Raw genomic sequence first — 23,029 nt, forward strand, 5'->3', positions numbered from 1 at the left:
GCAGTCTCCCGTAGGTGTCCCTTGAGAGAGGTTTTGAAAGTGGGTAGTGATCCACATTCCTTTACAGCTTTGGGTAGGGCGTTCCACATTGATGTGGCATAATTGCGAAACGTGTTTAGTCCCTTATTTGAGCCGAATCTGGGTTTAACATGATTTGTGGAGCTCCCTCTGGTGTTGTGATCGTGGTATTCACTGACCTTTGGGAAGTATTTTGACATGTACATGGGTACCTTGGTCGTGTAGTGTATCTTGTAGACCAGGCCCATTGCAAGTTGCTGTACTCTGTCGTCTACTCTAAGCCATCCTAGGTTGTCAAAGTGGGCAGGGGTGAGGTGGGTTCTAGGAGTAAGGTCAAGCAGTAGTCTGACCAGTTTGTTTTGAGATGTTTGTAATTTTGTTTTTAGCGCCTTTGAGGTGCTTTGGTACCATGAGGTGCAAGCATAGTCGTAGTACCCCTGAATGAGTGCTCCTGCCAGAGTCTTCAGGGTATTCTTGTTTACCAGAGAGGAGATCCGGTACAAGAATCGAGTTCGTTGGTTGACTTTTTTTTATTACATTGGATGCCATTTTGTCACAGGAGAGATTAGCCTCTAGGATGGAACCCAGGTAGGTAATTTCATCTTTCCTTGTGACAATATTGTCACCCACTGTAACTGAGAAGCCGTCGGTCTTGTTTTATGGAGAGGTTTATTATGTGTGTGATGACTGGGGTGATGGCGGCTGCTGAGTCTCTGAGGAATTTGGAGGGGATGTTGTCATGGCCAGTGGCCTTGTTAGGTTGGAGGGCACTCAGTTTTTTTGAGTACCTCATCTGTTGTTACCATTTCCAGTTTGAAGTCGTCTTTGTGGACCCCTAAGTTCTTGTAGTATGGTACTATGTGTTCTACTTATACTGCCCTGAGTGGGAGGGTAGTTTGTTTACCAGTGTTGTGGCTATGTTTGTGAAGAAACTGTTTAAGTAATTGGCTACATCCAGCTTGTCTGTGATGAGTGTGTTGTCCCACTTGTCCGTCTTTATGTTTATGTTTGAGAATCTGGTTTTAAGTTTTTTACTGCAGCTAGTTGATTATTGAGTAATTTCCAAAGTTCAAGTGGTTTGTTTTTGTTTTCCTCGGTTTTGTCATTGATGATTTTTTTCTGTTGCTGTTTTGATCATGTAGTTTACGTCTTAGTTTGAGTTCAGTCACGTGGGCTTGGAGTTCACTGCTCGTGCTTTTGGTAAGCTTTGACTGACGGGCATAACATCATAAACGACGAAAAGCATGAATTTAAGATGTTGCGGTCATGGGAATAATCTGACCTCAATTTAGTATCGACTACCTGCCAAAATAGTGAAAATGACTAAACCTTTATTATGAAACACACCCCCTCCTGTTTTTCTGCGGTTGATCACGTGACAATGGCGAAAACCAGTCAAGCTGTCATGTGATCATAGCTGCTCGGCCACAACAGCCGCGCAGTCAACGCTGGTGAACACAATGAAGACCCTGTGAGTACCTAAGAAAATCACATACTTAAAAAGTGTTTCCTCTATCTATTGATAGCTATTTCCGGGATAATGTACTAGTTGCTTTAACATCGCAAGTGTTTTGGTTTACGTTACCATGTCTCGTGATTCTCTTATTTTTTCCCGAGAGAAGCTGGTCACAATAAACTGTTTACTGAATTAGCCATGTGTCTTTGGGTTTTGAATTATGACACTGTCTGTATGTATGCGTGTTTTAATGAATGCCATAATTTGACCTATTTCGGTCAAACTGTCTGTTATAACCTTGTAGTCAATCACTTTCTGCGTAGAAGTACTTTGCGCTTTGTTCTACATTTCAGTTGTTTATGAACCCTCTCCCTTTGCCTTCCTGGCTACCAGTACCAGGTTGCCCTTCACACTTATCCTACTATGCAGTCCGTTGGTTTGGAGTGGATACCTTGAAGCTGATCAAGATGTTCTGTGAGTAAAGTCACTTTAAAACCCCTGCAGTGTTTTGTAAGTCGCAATCTTTACACGCAAGTCCTGAGCCAAGTCCCAAGCCAAGACGGTCAATTCCCAAGTCAAGACAGGCGAGTGTCTCAAGCAGGTCACAAGTTTCACGTCTGATTCGAAACGTTGGGGTTTTTAGTCCTCAACAAGTCCTAATCCGTTCTTTACTAATGTAATGCTATTTTTTTACATTTTGGTCTTGGGAGAGTATCAAGTCTTTAAAGTCATAGGGCTAAAGTCCGAGAAGACACTCACAAGTCATTGCTGTTAAAGTCGAGTTGCAAGTTTTTTATGATTTGTCAAGTCTGAAGTCATGACATTTTTGCCTCAAGTCTGACTTGGTACAGTCATATGACTGTGCGAGTCTACACATCTGCTACTATAAAACCATAGTCCTACATGAGGATTATAGGTATTGAAAACTGTCCCGTGATGTGCATGCCCTTGATCATTGTAACAAATTATCAGAATGTTTACACTTCATTGGTAGAGCGGTCGTCTGGTAATCCGAAGGTTCCCGGTTAGATTCCAACTGGCTGTGTGTCGGATGTGTCCTTGAGCAAGACACTTGACTCCGAACTGCTCCTGATGAGCAGGTTGGCACCTTGCACGGTTGCCTCTGCATGGGCGATTGTAAGGCATACGTTGTAAAGCACTTTGGATAAAAGCACCATTTACCATCAGGGGATGGTTGTGTGGCTCCAGTGTGTCATTGAGCCATGATTTCTGGCCACAAAAATGGTGAAAAACTTGATTTTAATGGCCTAACTCAACCATTCAGGTTCAGTCTTTTTTGCATGTTTTCAGCAATTATTTTCTACCATGTATAGGGAGGTGTAGTCTGACGTCACTTTGGACCGCCCGTGAGGTCCGCGTGTAGCTGTTCCGCAACAGTAAGTGACTTCCGGGGTAGGCCTGATTGGCCCCGACAGGCACGTGACGCGCAACTTTCTCTGCCGCGCGGCACGCTCCGGAATGATGTAACCGTCCAAATCCGCTATGACTCTCATTCGGCGCTTTAGCTCACCTCGCAGAGCAGCGGTCCTGCGATCCTGCGGTCCGTTGTTGACGAGTTCGAATCCCATCGAATTTATTTTTTTTAACGTGATTTTTTTTTTAACGTGTATTCTTTCGCCGGTTAAGGTTAGGCATGGTTAAGGTTAAGGTTAGGCATTGTTTCGGAGTTGGTTAAGGTTAGAACGGTTAAGTTTAGGCGCTGTTAAGGAGCTGGTTAAGGTTAGAGTTTGTGTTAGAGAATGGCAATATTCTTTCTATGGTTAAGGTTAGGCATGGTTAAGGTTAAGGTTAGGCATTGTTTCGGAGTTGGTTAAGGTTAGAACGGTTAAGTTTAGGCGCTGTTAAGGAGCTGGTTAAGGTTAGAGTTTGTGTTAGAGAATGGCAATAGACAGCCTATTTCCGCGCGACAGCTCTCAGCAGCCTCGTTGCGCGTCCTGAGTTTGCCGCGTCACGTGCCTGTCGGGGCCAATCAGGCCTACCCGGAAGTCACTTACTGTTGCGGAACCGGTACACGCGTGAGGTCCACCCGTTTGCGTGAATATTTTAGGCAACCAACTTGTGTTCAGCGTTTCTCTGATTGGCCACTACGCCCATGTGACCGCGGCAGCGCGAGAGAGCGGCCTGTGCGGAAATAGGCTGCATTCTATTGCCATTCTCTGCGACAAACTCTAACCTTAACCAACTCCGAAACAGCGCCTAAACTTAACCCTCCTAACCTTAACCAACTCCGAAACAATGCCTAACCTTAACCCTAACCAACTCCGAAACAATGCCTAAACTTAACCATAACCTTAACCATCTCCGAAAGAATATTGCCATGCTCTAAGACAAACTCTAACTCCGAAACAGCGCCTAAACTTAACCCTTCTAACCTTAACCAACTCCGAAACAATGCCTAACCTTAACCCTAACCTTAACCAACTCCGACACAATGCCTAAACTTAACCGGCGAAAGAATGCATGTTAAAAAAAAAAAAAAATGAAGGGATTCGAACTTGTCACCAACGCACCACAGGATCCACAGCAAGGCGGCGAACCAGTTGAGCTAACCGTCGATGTTAAAAGAGGGGGAATTACGGCTGCATAATGCTGCCGCGGCAGAGCTGCGCGGGGGCGTGGCTAGACGCAAGTTGGTTACCTTAAATAATTACGCCACCCGCGTAGGGATTTATCATTGGGAAAATGGATTATCGGCTAGTGTAACAATTCTGCCTCATGAACATTGGCAAGCTTTCCATTTTTGCACAAAATGAGTTCCCTTCTATCACTAACATTATTGTTTAAGCATTTTTGGTTGAAATACAATTTGACGTAATTATTTTACGATTAATTATGAATATTTTTATTAGATTGTGGATGAATAACCACAGAAAGGTACACCATGCAAATGTTCATGCTTTATTTGTTTTAAACGAGACGATTTAGAAATGGGCAATGGGGAAATACGTTGCAATTTCAAGCGAGGTGGACCGGCAGGAAACGGCAATGGCGTAACCACTACACCTCCCTATAATGTGTTTAGAAACAAATATATTTTTTTTTACCTGGATGGTTTCACTTTTTAGTTATTTTTTAACCCAGGCCCTATTTAAACATTATTTGGCATGATGTTGACTAGTACAGGTCATAATTTCACTGATCGCTTTAGTATTGAGAAACTTGGCACTGTGTTTCATCCTTTCACCATGAACGTAGTTAATTACATGCGAGTGAAGAGATCTGGGGGAAATGCTAATTTACAAAATAGTGACACACTCGCAAACCTTCTCTTTTCTACCTAAAGTTGAACCTAAAATGTTGTTTTTGACTAAATGTTTAACAGTATAGGTTTGATATGATATTGCAGGATTTTAAGTTATATCCGGCCATATTTGATCTGCAACGCCTAATTTGACAGTTTGATCTGAATTTCACTTGACGGTACAGGCTTGTATGTCATCTATTATTTTTTTAATATTTTCATTGTGTTGCTCATGTGTGTGTAAACTCGTCGTCATTGTAAATGAGGGAAACCTCAATGTCCTTCGTATGAGGGCCGACGTTCCACTCTACTGGTTAAAATTGCTTACTCGTGAGTAGTACGTTCGTTGATAAAGAAAAATAATGTCCACAGCCGCTCCAGTGTAAAACAATCCAAATGGTTTATTTCTCTTCCACAGCGAAGTCTTTCTTTACAGAAGCGGTCCTAAATCTAATTTCTTAAATATTCACGTCACTACTACAAGGTAAGAAAACTGTATTTTCCCAGTCGCCAAAATCACAGCCGACTCGACACATGAAAATTCCTCCACACTGGAAAGCCGTAAATCCACTTGCTGGCTCTTTCCACAGCAAACCGGAAGGCTTGGCACCTTGGTTGAGAAATGCAGGCTTCGGTCTTGGTTGTTGAGTCCATCCGTTCAGTCCTTGGCTACACCCCCTGCTCTTCTTCTTCTTCTTCTTCTTCTTATTTGAATTTCCGGCAGTGTAGACGCATCGTGGCGTATTACTGCCCTCCACAATTCTTGCTTCGCCCACACTTGAGAAAGTTTACACTCCTCTTCTTCTTCTCATCTTCAAAACACATTTCTATCATCTCTGTCTCCTTCTTCTCTGCTCCTCTTGTCATACAATCACAATACAAACATCGTCTCCTCTCTTGGAGGGCCCTCCCAAGAGGGGGAACCCTCCATCTCATCGCCACCTCCCTCCACCCCCCACCCCCTGCTCTTCTTCTTCTTCTTCTTATTTGAATTTCCGGCAGTGTAGACGCATCGTGGCGTATTACTGCCCTCCGCAATTCTTGCTTCGCCCACACTTGAGAAAGTTTACACTCCTCTTCTTCTTCTCATCTTCAAAACACATTACTATCGTGTCTGTCTCCTTCTTCTCTGCTCCTCTTGTCTGTCTCCTTCTTCTCTGCTCCTCTTGTCATACAATCACAATACAACCACCATCTCCTCTCTTGGAGGGCCCCCCCAAGAGGGGGAACCCTCCATCTCATCCACACTGCTTCCCTCCTCTCTCCACCCCCTGCTCTGAGAGAATTGTGGACTATATATAGAGACACAAATGTTCTAGAATGTTCGGTTATGAGTATGACATCATACCGTGACATCGCGAATGTTCCGGAACGTTCTATCATGCCGTCATACTGTGACATCACCAATGTTCTATGTTCTAGAATGTCGGCTATGACATCACCACAAATGTTCTAGAATGTTCAATGTTCTATTATGACAAATACGACGGTTCAATGACTTTATCTAAATCCAATCAATATTAAACATTCATATAATACAAGAGGCTTATGGCAGGCACTGAGGACGATAACTGACTACAAAGTCAGCGCCCCCTCAATGGACCAGCTCAACACCTTCTACGCGCGGTTTGGTGCAAACAGCGGTGCTGCTAGCTCAACGGCTAGTGACGTCACTGGCGCGCCGGCTGTTGTGGAGGGGGGGCATCCGCGGGGGGGCAGGGACGCTCTCTCATTGACGGTACACAGTGTGAGAAGAGCATTTATGCAGGTGAACACCAGAAAGGCTGCTGGCCCAGATGGAATAACAGGACAAATACTTAAGTGCTAACCAGCTAGCCCCTGTGTTCACCACCATATTTAATCGATCCCTGAAGGAGTCGGTGGTCCCTGCCTGCTTCAAGATGTCCACCATTATCCCGGTACCAAAGAAACCCTCCCCAGCAGGTCTCAATGACTACAGACCGGTGGCACTCACCTCTGTGGCCATGAAATGTTTCGAGAGGCTGGTCAAGGATCACATTTGTGCCTCTCTCCCCAGTGATATGGACCCTATGCAATTTGCATACAGGCCAAACAGGTCCACTGACGATGCGGTCTCCCAAGTACTGCACAGCACCCTCTCACCTGGACCGTCAGAAGGGGGGGCTATGTGAGACTGTTGTTCATTGACTACAGCTCAGCGTTCAACACCATAGTCCCCACCAGACTGGTGGACAAGCTGATCGAGCTAGGTCTGAGCTCCGCTCTCTGAGCGCCTGGATACTGGACTTTCTGAGTGAAAGGCCCCAGGCGGTCAGGGTGGGGGGTCAGACCTCCAACACCATCACCCTGAGCATCGGGTCCCCCCAGGGCTGTGTTCTGAGCCCCCTGCTGTACTCGCTATACACACATGACTGTGTGGCCAAGTTCAGCTCCAACTCCATAGTGAAGTTTGTGGACGACACAGTGGTGGTGGGGCTGATCTCGGACAACGACGAGAAGGCCTACCGGGAGGAGGTTGAGGTACTGGAACGCTGGTGCCAGGACAACAGCCTGCTCCTGAACATTGGTAAAACCAAGGAGCTGATCGTGGATTATAGGAGAGGACCGCAGGAGACACACACACCACTGAGGATAAACGGGACTACCGTGGACAGGGTGAGCAGTTTTAAGTACCTGGGGGTCCACATCGCAGAGGATCTGACATGGACAACACACATAGACTCAGTCGTAAAAAAGGCGAAGCAACGCCTCTACCACCTGAGACAGTTAAGGAAGTTCAGAGTATCTGGGAAGATACTCCAGTCCTTCTACTACGGAGTTGTAGAGAGCATCTTGACTGGAAACATCACTGCCTGGTATGGAAACAGCACGGCACAGGACAAGAAGGCCCTACAGAGAGTGGTGCGCTCAGCTGAGCGTACCACGGGTATTGCACTACCACCCCTGCAGGTTCTATACAACAAGAGGTGCAAATCCAGAGCCTGCAGAATAATGAAAGACCCACACCACCCCAACAACAGCCTGTTCATGCTGCTGAAGTCAGGCAGACGCCTGCGAACACCAGCTACTAGGACGGAGAGACTTCGGCTCAGCTTCTTCCCCCAGGCCATCAGAGTCCTGAACACTGAACTCTCCACACACAAGCACACATGAGCACACACACAACACACACACTGTACACGCTCACACACTAGCAGCCACTTTAACATGAGCAAGCACACACTCATGCTGCACACGCCCACACTTATGGCCACTAAGGAAAGGTCACTTTAAAAATAGTATAGTATAACCGGAGATTGTATAAATTAGCATGTACAGAAAGACACTACCAAAGGACCTAGCATGTCCTCCATGCTCTGTAAATAACTTATGTTATACCAATATGCCCTAACATGTTACTTGTTTATTGCACAATGTTACTTGTTTATTGCACAATGTTGATTCTATTATATGTTATTTGCACATCGTTGCTGGCAAGACCACCCGCATTTCATTGTATACTTGTATGCCGTGACAAATAAAACTCTTGACTTGACTTGACTTGATACAATAACCTAAATATATAGCTTTGGCTCCTACACTTCGAGTTAAAATAAAGGTTACAAACAATTGCTAGATCTATGATGATTATCATTGGATATACACATTGGATCGTATTGGAGCCTGGTGAGAGGATGCTGCACAGTGCATGAAGCTTCTCTATACTAAACGATCAGTGAAATGATGGCCTTACATTATCCCAGACAATGTTTAGATGGGGCCTGGGTTAAAAAAAAGAAATCCCATCCTTTTAAGTGATGGTTAAGTGTTTTGCAGACACATACAGTAGGCTATTAGCTGAAACCTGATCTTATACTAAGGATCCCAGTTGAAAGGAACTTGCTCCCGAAACCAGTTCTAGTGTTGAGATACTGAATGTTCTTCTATGCTCAGGGCACCGGAGGACTGGGTTCGCCTAGGCCGCATCAGTCCCTTCGAGGAGCTGGAGCTGACCTTTGCCCTAAAACAGCAGAATGTTGACCAGCTGGAGGAGATCCTCAGACTGGTGTCGGACCCTGACTCGGCACAATATGGTAGGGCTTGAATGTGTTGAGTCACTGTTGGCTCGTCCAAAGCATTGTATCTAATAAAAGAACTCTAAGCACTTACAAGCTGGAATTGTATTTCTTGCGGTGAGGCTACATTAGTTCATTGAACATGCTATCGGGAAGCAATTTGAACTCTTTGCTAATTTTTGTATTCTGTAGCATAACTCTTTCTAAATTAATTGTTATGAGTAATCCATTAAGCTGATTTTGTATTAGTTGGTGTTCTTTCCCCATTAGGACAACCCCCTTCCCCCACAAAATATACTTCACATCACACTGGTCTCATTACATGTTTAAAAATAGCTATAGACCAATCACCTCTATCCACTCCTCATAACAGTGCTCCCATTCCTGTCCCAGATAATCCAGTAGTGAGAAACGTCTCTCTGGTCCTCCACAGGCAAGCACCTGAGTCTAGAGGAGGTATCTTCCCTGGTACGTCCAACTGACCTGACCCAGAAGGTGGTGCTCCACTGGCTGCGGAGTCATGGGGTTGAAAACTGCCTGACCGTCTACACTCGGGACTTCCTACAGTGCTCTATGACGGCACAGTAAGTCCTTACATCTGCTGATGTTCCTTATCCTTAGTGTGCAAAATGTCCAATCTTGTAATGCAGTTCCCCTTTTCAGTGGTTGTCAGATGAAATCAAATTACTCTTTGAGTGTAAGGCTCTCGCCTGCTTATTGTAATTAATGACCAACAGATGGGGGACCCTGATGTAAACAAGACGAAAGTATTTTTCTGGTCTTCATCCTCTTAACAATTGTATTGAGCCGTACTGTATTGTACCCATTCTGCAATCTATTAATAACATTTTCAATCAATCAATCAATCACAGAAGGTTGATTTTTTTTGGTACAGAAACAAGCCCTATTTTCCTATTCTTAGCAGAAGGAAGGTTGTTGAAGCTATCATTCTGCCCTCAGATTTATCACTGGTGACTGTTATGGTACCCATCACTGTATCCTTTTTGATAAGGTTGGGTGGTCCTCCCTGGTAGAGAGATGTGACTTGCATTGGTATCTGTTTCTGTATAAAGCCATTATTGATTATCTTCCACCCTGACCCTACATCACTTCATTACTGGACTGGAGCTCTGGACCTTATCATACTTGCTCTGGTGATTGGCTTATCGTAAGGTGTTTGCACTGAATTAGGAAACTCTGCTTTTAGCTTCTGTGCCCCTGACATGTGGAATGTTTTGCAAAGCACTTTAAAACTCAATACTTTAGTATCCATTGGTCACTTTAAAGCTATAATAACCAACCATTTCACCTCAGTCTGTAGTTATTTTAATTCATTTAAATTGTTTAATTTGACATTTTAATACATATTATTTTTGTTGTATTGTACCTCTCAACGTCATTGCAAATGATAGCTTGCTCTCAATGGTCTTTCAAGATTAAATAAAGATTGAATGAATGAACAATGGCACTGTATCTCAAAAACAACTTCTAGCCCTCCTGCCTATTATTATATGATGCATGATATTTTCAGAGTTTATCCTCATCTGGGTGTGGGTTAAAGTGAGGTTGTGACCTTTGGAACCCTAGCCCTATTTCATAATTCCCAATGATGATGATTGGACGAGTCCTTTCTCAACACAATTCCTCATCATAGTGCCGGATACTTAACTCTGTGAGCTGTGGAGTACACTTCGTCAGCTGCTACAGACGGGAGCATTACTCTATTGACTTTGCATTGGTTTGTTGATGACTATCCGGAGCTAGTTTGAAGAACAGCATACATTACATTTAGTAATTTAGCTGACTCTTTTATCCAAAGCAAGTTCAAATTCTGTACAACAAGTCAGCAGGAAGGGGACAACTCTTTCAGCCGAGTAACGATGTTCATCAAACAGTATTGAAACTTGGGCGCAGCGGTGTGCATAGTAGTAAAGACATATTAGTATAGTAGGTAGTAATATAGGCAAGGAAGATTATTTAGTGGAAGATGGTAAAGAAGCTTAATTATTCTCCTTTATTTCAGATATTGAAATGCATAGATTGTGCTAGGAAAGGACTCTACCAATCAACATCATTGGCAAGTAAGACATAGGTTTGGGGTTCTAAAAATCTCAACTATCCCTTAAGTTAGAGTCTTTTTTTTTTTTTTTTAAAGGATTCTTGGAACGAAATAAGTGTTATTTCTTTGTCCCCCTTTTAAGGGTGGCAGAGACATTGCTTCCAGGCAGCAGGTTTCACCTTTATATGAGAGACGGCCGTTCCCTGGTGAGGTCATCGTCTCCGTACTCTGTTCACGATGACCTTCTCCAACACCTTGACTTCGGTGAGGTCATTTGCTGTTTCTGTTACCATCTGTATTATTCATCTGACCGCTTTCCCTATTTACTTAAGGTCAATGACTCCAAATCAGAGATGCCTTAGAACTCATAGATGCTTATACAATCACTAACAGTTTATTCGCCAAAGTACAATAAATATACAGGAGGTTGTCTTGGTGTCATTGGTGCAGACAAATAACGTCTCGGACGCTTGCAGGGTTCGCACAACAAGGTGCTTAAAAAGTCCTTGAAATTCAAATCAACCATTCGCATTGAATGTTTTGTTCATCCATGATCAAATTGTTCTGAATCAAGAAATCGTTTTTCTTTTTTTTCTGTTCTAGTCAAATCTGACGTCGCTGTCTCGCATGCTCCAACTGCTTTTCCTCATTTCTTCGTGTGTGATCTATTCTAGCTTGCTCTAGCTGGCAAGCAGGCCAAGAAGATGCTTAAAAAAAACTGCATTTAAAAGTGAATTGTATCCTTCGAGTGACATCCTTGAAAATGACAAGCGGTGCTTGGAAAAGTACTTAAAAGTCCTTGAATTTCATTTTGCAACTATTTTAAAGATTTATTTTTTTGGCGTTTTATCGCTTTATTGCTACTGGGCAGTCCAGTAGAGAGAGACAGAGGAGGAATGGGAGACAGAGTGGGGGGAAGACATTCGGCAAATAACGACGGGTTCGGGAGTCGAACCCGGGTCGGCCGTGTCGCGGCTGAGCGCGCTATGTGGTTCGCCACTGGGGCACCCACCAAATAGTTTATGGTTATCTGAAAAAAAAAGTCCTTCTGAATATCATATACATTTTCCTCATATCGCTCAGCCAGCCCTAAAATACAGACCTAGCAGTCATTGCTATTGGCATGTGGCTTGACAAGAAATTCTCATTTAAATATCATATTGATGATCTTGTCTCCAAATTGAGACAAAAGAATTATAGAAAAATATGATGGAACTAAATCGTGTTTCCCTGTGTGCAGCAGAACATTATTGTTGAAGCATTTTTCCTCTCTGTGTTAGACTATGGTGAGTCATTCTATCGTTCTATTTATAGGTTGCTGCTCCATCTACTCTCAAGCGCCTTGACACAGTCTATCATTCTGATTTATTACTGGTGATAGTTATGGTACCCCCTTGGTGTCCTTTATGACAGAGTGGGCTTGTCCTCTGACAGAGAGGTGCGATAAACACTGATACCTATTCGTTTTAAGGCCTTTGCTGGAACACTCCCTCCTTATATTACATCACTGTTGGAATGGAACTCTGGTTCCTATGTAACCTGTTCAGATGACCTGCTTATACTTAATTAAGGTCCCTCAGGCCACTCAGAACATGGCAGGTCAGCATTTTTCTTTAGTGCCCCGACCACTTGGAATCAGCTACAAACATCCCTTAAAATGAGCACTTTACCTACTTATAGGCAGTTCAGGTCGCATATTCTGAACCTTCCTGGTTCTGATTGTAACCGTTTTAATTTATTTATATTTTGCTGGATTCTGTGAACTATTCATTTGTTTTTTTTGTGGTGTTTGATTATAATGTATTGCTGCTGCTTGTTTTTTGTGGTGTTAGATTATAATGTTTAGCTGCTTATTGTTTTTTGCGCCGTTAGATTATAATGTATTGCTGCTTATTGTTTTTTGTGCTGTTGGATTATAATGTATTGCTGCTTATTGTTTTTTGTAATCTGCTGCATCGAAAATGAGGGCTTGTCTCAATTGTATTTGAGTATAAAATAAAGGTTATGATGATTATTGTTATTGACTCATGCCACAGTTGGAGGGCTGCACCGCTTTCCACCCAGGCAGCGGCGGCTGGACGAAGCCTTGGCCAGCGGGAAGCACAAACGCTCTAAGGCGCGGCTGCACCTCGGCGTCACTCCCACCGTCTTGAGAACTCGCTACAACATGACCACAGCTGACGTGGGATCAGCTCAGAACAACAGCCAGGCAGTGGCTCAGGTACAGAGCATTGTATTTAGTTATTTATTTAATTTAGCACAACTTGTATTTAATGAAGGATGACCACGGCTCACCCAGCTCAATCTTTGCTAAGGTGCTGGAGGAATCGAGGAGTCCAGACTGAATTTCCACACACTTGGATCCATGGAGTGTTTCACTTTTATTGAGCTATCGGTCTACATATCTATTTTATAGACCAAATCAGAGTATACAGAAAGAGAAGTCTGCTCTGCCTCTGAAGTTTTGATAGACCTAAAGCGCAGTGAAGTGAAACACTATGGATCTTTAGTGTGCTAATAATTCCTTCGTTCAATTGAACCTTTATTTACCAGAGGGAAGATTTGCTGAACACATTATGCTCTTTTTCAGCAAGGCTGTTCTACACCGGGTTAAAATCACCCACACAAGCCTCTCGGTAGAACCACAATCCCCTACCTTTAGTCACTGAGCAGCTCCACTGAAGCAGCTTGCTCAAGAACATTTTAGGTCATGATGAAACCTGGTGTAATATTGCTGTTAGAAGTGTGTATGTGTAACGGTTGTGACATCGTCACCGTAAACTTCGATTCCCCAAGGGAGTTTTGAACCTGTGGTCTCCCACACCGTGGGCTACAGCACAGGCCTCTATACCAAGAAGTGAACTCACTGCTTTGTAACGTGTCTGTGTCTTTTGAGGGTGAGAGTGAGTTTAACCCACAGCACCGCTACTCGCCCCAGTCACTTCACAACATCGGAAGTGCATCGTGACTGCGCTTCGCGGTACCATCCGTTACGTATATGTGTGTATATATATATATATATATTAGTACTTTTGGTTGGTCTCAGGACAATAAAAACAAGTAAAGAAAACTCACTTTAACCAAACTCCGATTCTATGTTTAATGTCAACAACTCTTTTCCAGTTCCTGGAACAGTACTACCATGCTGCAGACCTGGCTGAGTTCATGAGCATGTTTGGTGCAGGCTTCCAGCACCTGTCCCAGGTGGACAGAGTGGTGGGCAAACAGGGATCAGGCAAGGCCGGCCTGGAGGCCAGCCTGGATGTGGAGTACATCATGAGCACCGGGGCAAACATCTCCACCTGGGTGTTCACCAACCCAGGTACCTAGAGCATCGTCTGCTCTTTCTCTCCATTACAAGCTTTTGAAAAATAATGATGGGTTTGGTGATTCGCCAACCACTGTCTTTACTTAGCCTAGGGCAGGGGTTCTGAAACGTTTTGATACCACAACCCCATTTTATTTAGGATATTTTTTTAGCGACCCCACACTTAATGTATCGTGTAATTTCAACATGGAATTAAGGAATATCAAAATAAAAGCACACGTTGAACTTGATCATGCATATTTATTAGAACATTTTATTACAGCACTATGTTATCGATACACATTTATAAAACGAGGCATATTTTGCCAAAATATGTTGCCAGAACATTAGAAAAATATTATAATAATTAATTTTTTTACTTGCCAATGCTTTTTACTTGTCACCTACCCACGACCCCACTTTGGGTCGCGACCCGTTGTTTGAGAACCACTGGCCTAGGGGCTCCCAACACAAGACTTTGTGTCTTTCGCAGTGGCTTCTGTGTAGTCCAAAAGCCTTTATTTATATACAAATTAAAATAAATGTATCTCAAAATTACATTCAGATGTTATTACAGACGTTTAATGAGGAATCTTTCTAGGGACCTCATTTTCGTATCGGGCCCCAGGATCAGGAAAGTCCGCTTTAGCCACTACTTCCTCAGACATGAGTGGACCCAACAAAAGAGGAACAGGGAGAAGCATGTTCTGTAACGTTACAGTACTTGAAGAGAAAGTACATTTAGAGAAGAGAACATTTCCAAAGATGTTGTTGGAGAAGTTGTATTGTGCTATGATACTAGAGTACCTAGTATCTGGAGTGCAATGCTCTTTAATTTTCTTGTGGTAATTAGCTGAGACAGATGGGTTAGTAGCAGAGTTTTATCTTGATTCCAATTAACCTTTCCCTCCACTTTTCCATTGGTTGAGCTGTGTGTGCAGCTGTCTGTCAGCAAGGCTGATCTACAGTATGTCAACCTAGAACTACGTTTCAGGGTCTACTTTGCCCTCGTGAGACGGCTGTTGACATGTAGCTCAGCTCGCGGTCAAACAAATGAACTTCTGACAGCTAATTTCAAGTTGCTTACAAATGCTGACCTTTTAGCCTGAGCTGTCTCTCTCTTTCTATTTCGCCTCCTCTTCCTCTATCCTCCAGGTCGTCACACGTCCCAGGAGCCTTTCCTCCAGTGGATGGTTCTGCTCAGCAACATGACTGACCTGCCCTGGGTTCACACCATCAGCTACGGTGATGACGAGGACAGCCTGTCTGCTGCCTACATGGTGCGCATCAGCACAGAGTTCATGAAGGCTGGCGTCAGGGGCATCTCCTTGCTCTTTGCTTCTGGTTAGTAATATGGAAAGGAAAATACAAACCACACATTTCTTTCATCTTCCTTGCCTTGCTAACACAGGGATTCTGACATGTACAACTACACAACATGTACAACTACATGACAGGATCTTTCGGTTCTATCTGTGTTGGCAGAAATGTACACTTCCATTTGATTGTCTGATGGCACGAAAAGGTTTACAATTCTGACAGACAACGCTACTTTCTTTTGGGTAATTTATTAATTTCTGTGCCGTTTATCATATATTCAGGGAAACCTTTTGATATTGCTTCTTTTAGGTGACAGTGGTGCTGGCTGCAGACATTTGACCAAACAAGAGAACTCATTCAGACCCAGCTTCCCTGCCTCCAGGTAAAACAGCCACACTGTTTCTGGGAGACAACGCTTTATCTGTGGTGTTGGATATTATTGGACTCTTTCATTTTGGTTGACTATGTGACGGAATCTTGCAAATGTTCTGGGTTTAGACTATGTTGTTTTGAAGTTTCTTTGTTTTACAGAGCACACGTTGTTTACTCTCCTTATTGTTTATTACTTTCCTTTTCCTATTGTTAATAGGAAAGCTGACATTAGGAGGGGAGTAGGGGAGGAGAGAGGTGATCCTAGGCCTGATCCTAGGCCAGCAGGGTTATATTTGGAGGGGGGTTCAGTGCACATTTCATTTTTATTTGTTCCGTTTATGGCAATGCATAGCTTCCAGAAAAGCATAATTTCATAGTAAAAGCACCTCCCAATTTGCACATTCCATGAGCGAAAAGGAACGGGGAGAAAATAAATTGTATTTATTTTACCCTTACTCAAAACAATAAATAAATAAATAGAAATAGATATGTCAATTACACATATTTAACAATCAATACTTACAATATAAAATAGACATAGGGAAAGCTATTTCCCCTCACCTTCATAAAGTCGAATTGTTCTTTCTTTATACATTTTCTTGAACTGAAAGATATTTGTACAACTCTTTAAAATCGTAGAGAATTCCACAGTTTTATGCCACATACTGAAATACACATCTGCTTTAAAGTAGTCTGTGCATACTAATGCTTAAAATGTAATTTCCTTATATGGTTCTCGTCCTCTTTGATGTCAAAACAAACTACTTCTGCAAGCTTTCTGGCAATACTCTGCTTTTTGCCTTGTGAATAACTAATAATATCTGCAAGTCAACTATATCATTAAGTTTCATACTATCACAACTGACTGGATATGATATTAACCACTGCATGTCTGGGCATGTCTAAAGTGTATCTATAGGTGATTAGGTCACTGCTCTTTTCTTCCCATCTTCTCCTCTAGCCCATATGTAACCACTGTGGGAGGAACCTCTTTCAAGAACCCCTTTAAGCTGACTTATGAAGTGACTGATTATATCAGTGGAGGAGGTTTCAGCAACGTCTTCAAGATGCCTGACTACCAGGTACAATTTGTCAACTTGGTGACCCACAATAATAATTGTTAGACTAGAAGTCTTTATTTGTCATGCAGTTTTAACACGCACGTGAGATGGGCGACCCACAGGAACACACACACACATGCACTGAGTCGCCGATGAAATGTCTCTGCACTTTTCCCATCCCGTCGTCCTTCCCCCCATGGGCAGCCGGGAGCAGATAGGGCGTCAACGTGAGCCGCGCCCCGGGGACCAATCCAAGTGCTCCTGTCCGTCTTCGTCAAGGACGCCACAGTGTTGGCGATCTGTTGTGCATGTTTTTCCATTGGGTTTATCTTATCGGGGGGGAAACCCTTGCGAGCACGGGGAGAACATGCAAACTCCACACAGAAAGGCCTGGGAGATACCCCACCTGAGTACCTGGCATCATGGAAACCTTGTCCCCAAGCGGGAATCGAACCCTGGACCTTCTTGCTTGTTAACCACTACACCACTGTGCCGCTCAATTGATCAAGTATCGCAGATTAGGAGTTCCTGAACCCGCACCTAAACTACAAGGTTCCCAAAACCATCTCATCATAATGTCCTGGAGCTTGTGATTGTTACGTAATCGAATTTGACATCTCCATTTGATTCTATCTTTAACAATCAAATTGATCTGGTAGAATTTGATGGGTGTACTGTGATAACACTGATAATGTTACTGTACTACTACTACTACTGTCCCAGGGACTGCAGTGATAATACTGTACTGGCCCAGGGATCACAGTGATAATGTTACTGTACTGGCCCAGGGACTGTAGTTATGTTACTGTACTGGCCCAGGGACTGTAGTTATGTTACTGTACTGGCCCAGGGACTGTAGTTATGTTACTGTACTGGCCCAGGGACTCTAGTTATGTTACTGTACTGTTCCAGGGACTGTAGTTATGTTACTGTACTGGCCCAGTGACTGTAGTTATGTTACTGTACTGTTCCAGGGACTCTAGTTATGTTACTGTACTGGCCCAGTTACTGTAGTTATGTTACTGTACTGGCCCAGTTACTGTAGTTATGTTACTGTACTGGCCCAGTTACTGTAGTTATGTTACTGTACTGTTCCAGGGACTCTAGTTATGTTACTGTACTGGCCCAGTTACTGTAGTTATGTTACTGTACTGGCCCAGTTACTGTAGTTATGTTACTGTATTGGCCCAGTGACTGTAGTTATGTTACTGTACTGGCCCAGGGACTGTAGTTATGTTACTGTACTGTTCCAGGGACTCTAGTTATGTTACTGTACTGGCCCAGTTACTGTAGTTATGTTACTGTACTGGCCCAGTTACTGTAGTTATGTTACTGTATTGGCCCAGGGACTGTAGTTATGTTACTGTACTGGCCCAGGGACTCTAGTTATGTTACTGTATTGGCCCAGGGACTGTAGTTATGTTACTGTACTGTACTGGCCCAGGGACTATAGTTATGTTACTGTACTGGCCCAGTGACTGTAGTTATGTTACTGTACTGTATTGGCCCAGGGACTGTAGTTATGTTACTGTATTGGCCCAGGGACTGTAGTTATGTTACTGTACTGGCCCAGGGACTGTAGTTATGTTACTGTACTGGCCCAGTGACTGTAGTTATGTTACTGTATTGGCCCAGTGACTGTAGTTGTTACTGTACTGTTCCAGGGACTGTAGTTATGTTACTGTACTGGCCCAGGGACTGTAGTTATGTTACTGTACTGGCCCAGGGACTGTAGTTATGTTACTGTACTGTTCCAGGGACTGTAGTTATGTTACTGTACTGTTCCAGGGACTGTAGTTATGTTACTTTACTGGCCCAGGAACTGTAGTTGTTACTGTACTGGCCCAGGGACTGTAGTTATGTTACTGTACTGGCCCCCAGTGACTGTAGTTATGTTACTTTACTGGCCCAGGGACTGTAGTTGTTACTGTATTGGCCCCCAGTTACTGTAGTTATGTCAGTGGCCCAGGGACTGTAGTTGAAAATAAGACTGCTGGCAAAAAAGTTTTACAGGAATGCTGATTAACTAAATAATACAATAAATGGATTACTATCAGTAACCCCCCCCCCCTTCATTCTTGTATTATTTCACACCAGGATTTATGTTGCGCCAACACCGTAATTGTATCGGCAAATATCAGCCGCGATCAGAACGGGTAAAAACTTTCAGACTCACCTTTTCCAGCAAACAATTAATTCAGTTGAGTCGTATCAAGTTCAGATGTTTAATTGCGATCCCATCGATTCTCCAACATAGGATGCACAACTCTCAAACGAAAGCGAATGAACATAATACTTAAGCATTACATCACGCGCAGGAGTGGTTTGTGACTAATAAACCATGCCTAGGGGTGGTCGTTAGACCCCCCTAGGCATGGTTTATTGGTCACAAATCACGACTACAAGTGGTGTAAAGCTTTTATACAACTGCCAGATTCATCCAACCTTATTTCTATACAATAAACACACATTAATCGAAGATTTATTGAAAAAACCATCCGCCAGAAAAAGTAGTTCCCACAACTACAAAAAAGACAAGTTGCCTCCATGTGGAAGCAGCTTGAAGTGCATCCAACCAAACTAACACATCCAACTGTGTATTATTGGAATGATTGAGAGAAGTTGCCTCATGTGGAAGCAGCTTGAAGTGCATCCAACCAACTAACACATCCAACTGTGTATTATTGGAATGATTGATTGAAAATTTTATTACCAGATGCAGAATGGGTACAATACAGTACGGCTCAATACACACAATTGTTAAGGGAATGCAGACCTACTTTCCATAGAACTTCATTCTTAGATGCTTCTATATAAAGTAGGTAAAACAAATTAAAACGTTTTCTTTGCCCTATAGGAAAAAAAACGTTTTCTTCGCCCTATTTTTTTATTTATTTCTTTTAGCCTAAACTTAACCAGTTGGAAACCAGGGGTACAGTAATAAAATTAGCAATCAACCAATCAATCAATTCAATAGACCATGCTCACTTAAAACAGCGCTGCTTCTCTCTGTCTGACTCCCCCGCTGTTGCAGACAGGAGTGTGTGTGTGCGTGCATGTGTGTGTGTGTGTGTGTGTGTGTGTGTGTGTGTGTGTGTGTTTGTGGGTACGCCAGCGTCGGACAGTGTGAGAGAGAACGCTGCAGTCAGTAGAAAGTAGGAAGGAAGAAATTTAAATCAATCAATTAATCAATCAATCAATCCGCGATTTTTCTTTTGTTCTAGATTGACTCAAGACCCATCAATTACATCATCCAACATTGTTTAAAGGACTAACACATTCCCCTTGACAGAATCGCTTCATATTTAGTCGTTATGGTGCTTTCAACATAACCATTTGTTGTCCGCGATCTTGTTTTCTCCCGGAGTGAGCCGGGGAGTGATATGTGATTCGGTTGTGGGCGGGTCCTGAGCCCAGGACCGTGGATTGTTGCCAATAAAGACGTGTAAATGGCCAATCAGAATCGAGAAATTTGCATGCCGTTGTATAATACAAACTAAACTGCTAATATTAACGTGCTTGTGGTGTGTGATGTGTGTGTGGTCGAAAAACGATATGATTCCCGTCCCTTCCAAATCATAACTGCCCCTGCTCCCGGCAGACATCCACTTCAACACCTGACAACCACCACCTGATAACCATCATCAATCAGCCATTAGGCCCACTATTTTCACATCAACAGGGGGAGCAATCACCCCAAACAACCAAAATGACTCCGTTTCATTACAAATACATACACAATATAGAATATAGAAAAGTTTTGTATAAATTTGTATTTTTCAGATGTTAAATGAGGTAGTGGATGTATAGTCCATGTGGGGGTCCTGAGAGGGGGGGGGGGGGGGTGTGAGGGAAGGGAAGAGCGAGCATGAGCCCATGAATTTTTTTTTTTTTTTTTTTTTACGTCTTTTTAATCTACATTCATTCTGATTTAATTACTGGATTGTCATTATTGTTATTATTATTTCTGTTATTGTCCTGTGATTTATCATTGATTATTACTGTTACTGTATTGTTTGTCTTGTTTCATGTTAAAAAAGGGAAAATAAAAAACATTTGTTAAAAAAAAAAAGTTTAAATCTAAATATCAACACATGATGGTCAAAAAGAAAACATTTAAATAATAAGCAATATGGCTACAACAGTAATATCAGCATTGTGTTCAGTGCCTCCTCTTGGATGTGGACTGTAATCTTTGATGCACTTCTGTCTAAATGATCCCACTTCAGCTCCTACTGTAGGCTAGCATTGTAAAGTTGCCGTGTCACAGTATTGATTAAATGCATTTACAGTATAATGTGTAATATGTGTGTGTGACTGGATAGGCCAGTGCTGTAGACGGTTACCTGAAGGCTGTCGCTGCAGGCCTACCACCACAGAACTACTTCAACACCAGTGGAAGGGCCTACCCAGACATAGCTGCCCTGTCTGACAACTACTGGGTGGTCACCAACAGGGTGCCCATCCCCTGGGTCTCCGGGACCTCGGTAAGATATGTCGAATGGGAGGTTTTATACCACCAAGGAACAATCTATTCAACTGGTATGAGCTACCGCGGAGGAATGTTCACTCTGTTACAATGTACTGTTCCTATGTCCTTCTCCAGGCGTCGACCCCTGTGGTCGGAGGGATGCTAGCTCTGATCAACGACCAGAGGCTGATGAAGGGCCTTCCTGCCCTGGGCTTCCTCAACCCGCGCCTCTACAAGCTAAAGGGACAGGCCATGTTCGATGTACGACAACTAATTATTCTTCTGCTTTTACTCTCGTCATCCGCGGGTCAATGAGTGGAGCTTTTATTAACGTCATTAGTAGTAAGGGTTTGATCGCCCCTGCCAGCTCCTTTTCTACCACTGTATGCACTCAGCTCTGTTTGGGTATGTGTAAAAGTGCTTTTTCTACATCAGCCACTCTGCTCTTTCAGCCCTACCACCAAATGACCACTGAGTGGCAGTGATGAGCAGCCACCACCACCCAGGGAAAAATGGTGTCTTGCTTATAGGCAACTAATATAATTGCATTTATTTTAGATAATCTAGATTAAGACATTCTATCTTTGTTTGGCCTACCTGTATCTTTCTTGAAGGGCAACAAAGCCTACTAGCTGTCCTGGATCACCTTATTTTACAGTAATTTATGTGCAGTATACAAAAAGCTACCCGACTTTTTTTCCTGCCAAACTCTGTCAATATTTTGTTGAAATATTAATTGAGATTGGTTATTAGAATCTTAGATGGCTTTTAGAATGGCCACGTTTTGTCTGGTCTTGATCCGTTTGCTGTGTCCATCAACCCCCAGGTGACCGAGGGCTGTCATTTGAGCTGTCTGGATGAAAAGGTACAGGGAAAGGGCTTCTGCGCTGCCCCGTCGTGGGACCCTGTTACGGGCTGGGGAACACCCAACTACCCTGCTCTACTGGCTGCCCTGCTGGAGTAGTCAATACACTGCCCAGCAGTCTCCCCGAATCCCAAACCATCTGGCATGTCTTCATCCTGAGCCGGTGGTATGATATCTGAGAGGTGTGCAGTGGTGTTGTAGTCGCAGCCACTTTGTCCTGCGAGGTGGCTCAGGGGAATTTTGGCCATTTACTTTTGTAAATGGATAAAGGCCAGTGGAATACATTTTTTTTTTCTTATTATGCATTTCTCCTACTCTCCTACCTTTTAGGAGCCAAATAAAATATACAACTCACAAACACACCGTTTCCAGTTTTAAATATTGTAATGTATTAGCAGGGTCATTATAGTTGGGACAAAATGTACTTCAAAAGGCAACACGCTCTTTTGATGTACAGTAGTAAACGGAACAACCTAGTCCCCGAACCTGTGCATTGAGCACTACTCTCGAAAGAAAGTAGAATGACAATGTTCATCACAGCTATGAATTATGCTGACCAAAGCAACAGTAGGACTCTCCAACTTGACATAAATGGAGTTCTGTGACCTCTGGACATGGGCTACATCCGGTGTTGGACCATACTTGTAAGTAGGAGAAATGCATTGTAGGTTTTGGTCGTTTTGTAGGCTGTTGACTATAAGAATAAAGTTAAGTTTATTATTCACTAGCCGTATCCTTTAAACAAGGCTAGTGGTGGTTTGGGGTTCAGAATACTGCTGCTGCTACTCCTGCAGATGCCTC

The 23,029-nt window shown here is 43.2% G+C and overlaps 1 protein-coding gene across 1 annotated transcript; it reads left to right on the forward strand.

Annotated features, from left to right (window-relative positions):
• Positions 1–1,420: 1,420 nt before the first annotated feature.
• On the forward strand, positions 1,421–22,588 carry tpp1 (tripeptidyl peptidase I). The gene is made up of 13 exons (XM_084310566.1): positions 1,421–1,489; positions 1,868–1,948; positions 8,652–8,791; positions 9,207–9,357; positions 10,975–11,096; positions 12,869–13,053; positions 13,956–14,154; positions 15,295–15,483; positions 15,769–15,841; positions 16,793–16,913; positions 21,218–21,379; positions 21,499–21,624; positions 22,190–22,588. Exons 1-13 carry the CDS (start codon positions 1,479–1,481, stop codon positions 22,325–22,327), a joined length of 1,698 nt encoding a protein of 565 aa, XP_084166692.1. The 5' UTR covers positions 1,421–1,478; the 3' UTR covers positions 22,328–22,588.
• Positions 22,589–23,029: the final 441 nt, after the last annotated feature.

Source organism: Notolepis coatsorum, assembly GCF_963971535.1.
Source record: "Notolepis coatsorum genome assembly, chromosome: 3".
NCBI classification, from domain to species: Eukaryota; Metazoa; Chordata; class Actinopteri; order Aulopiformes; family Paralepididae; genus Notolepis; species Notolepis coatsorum.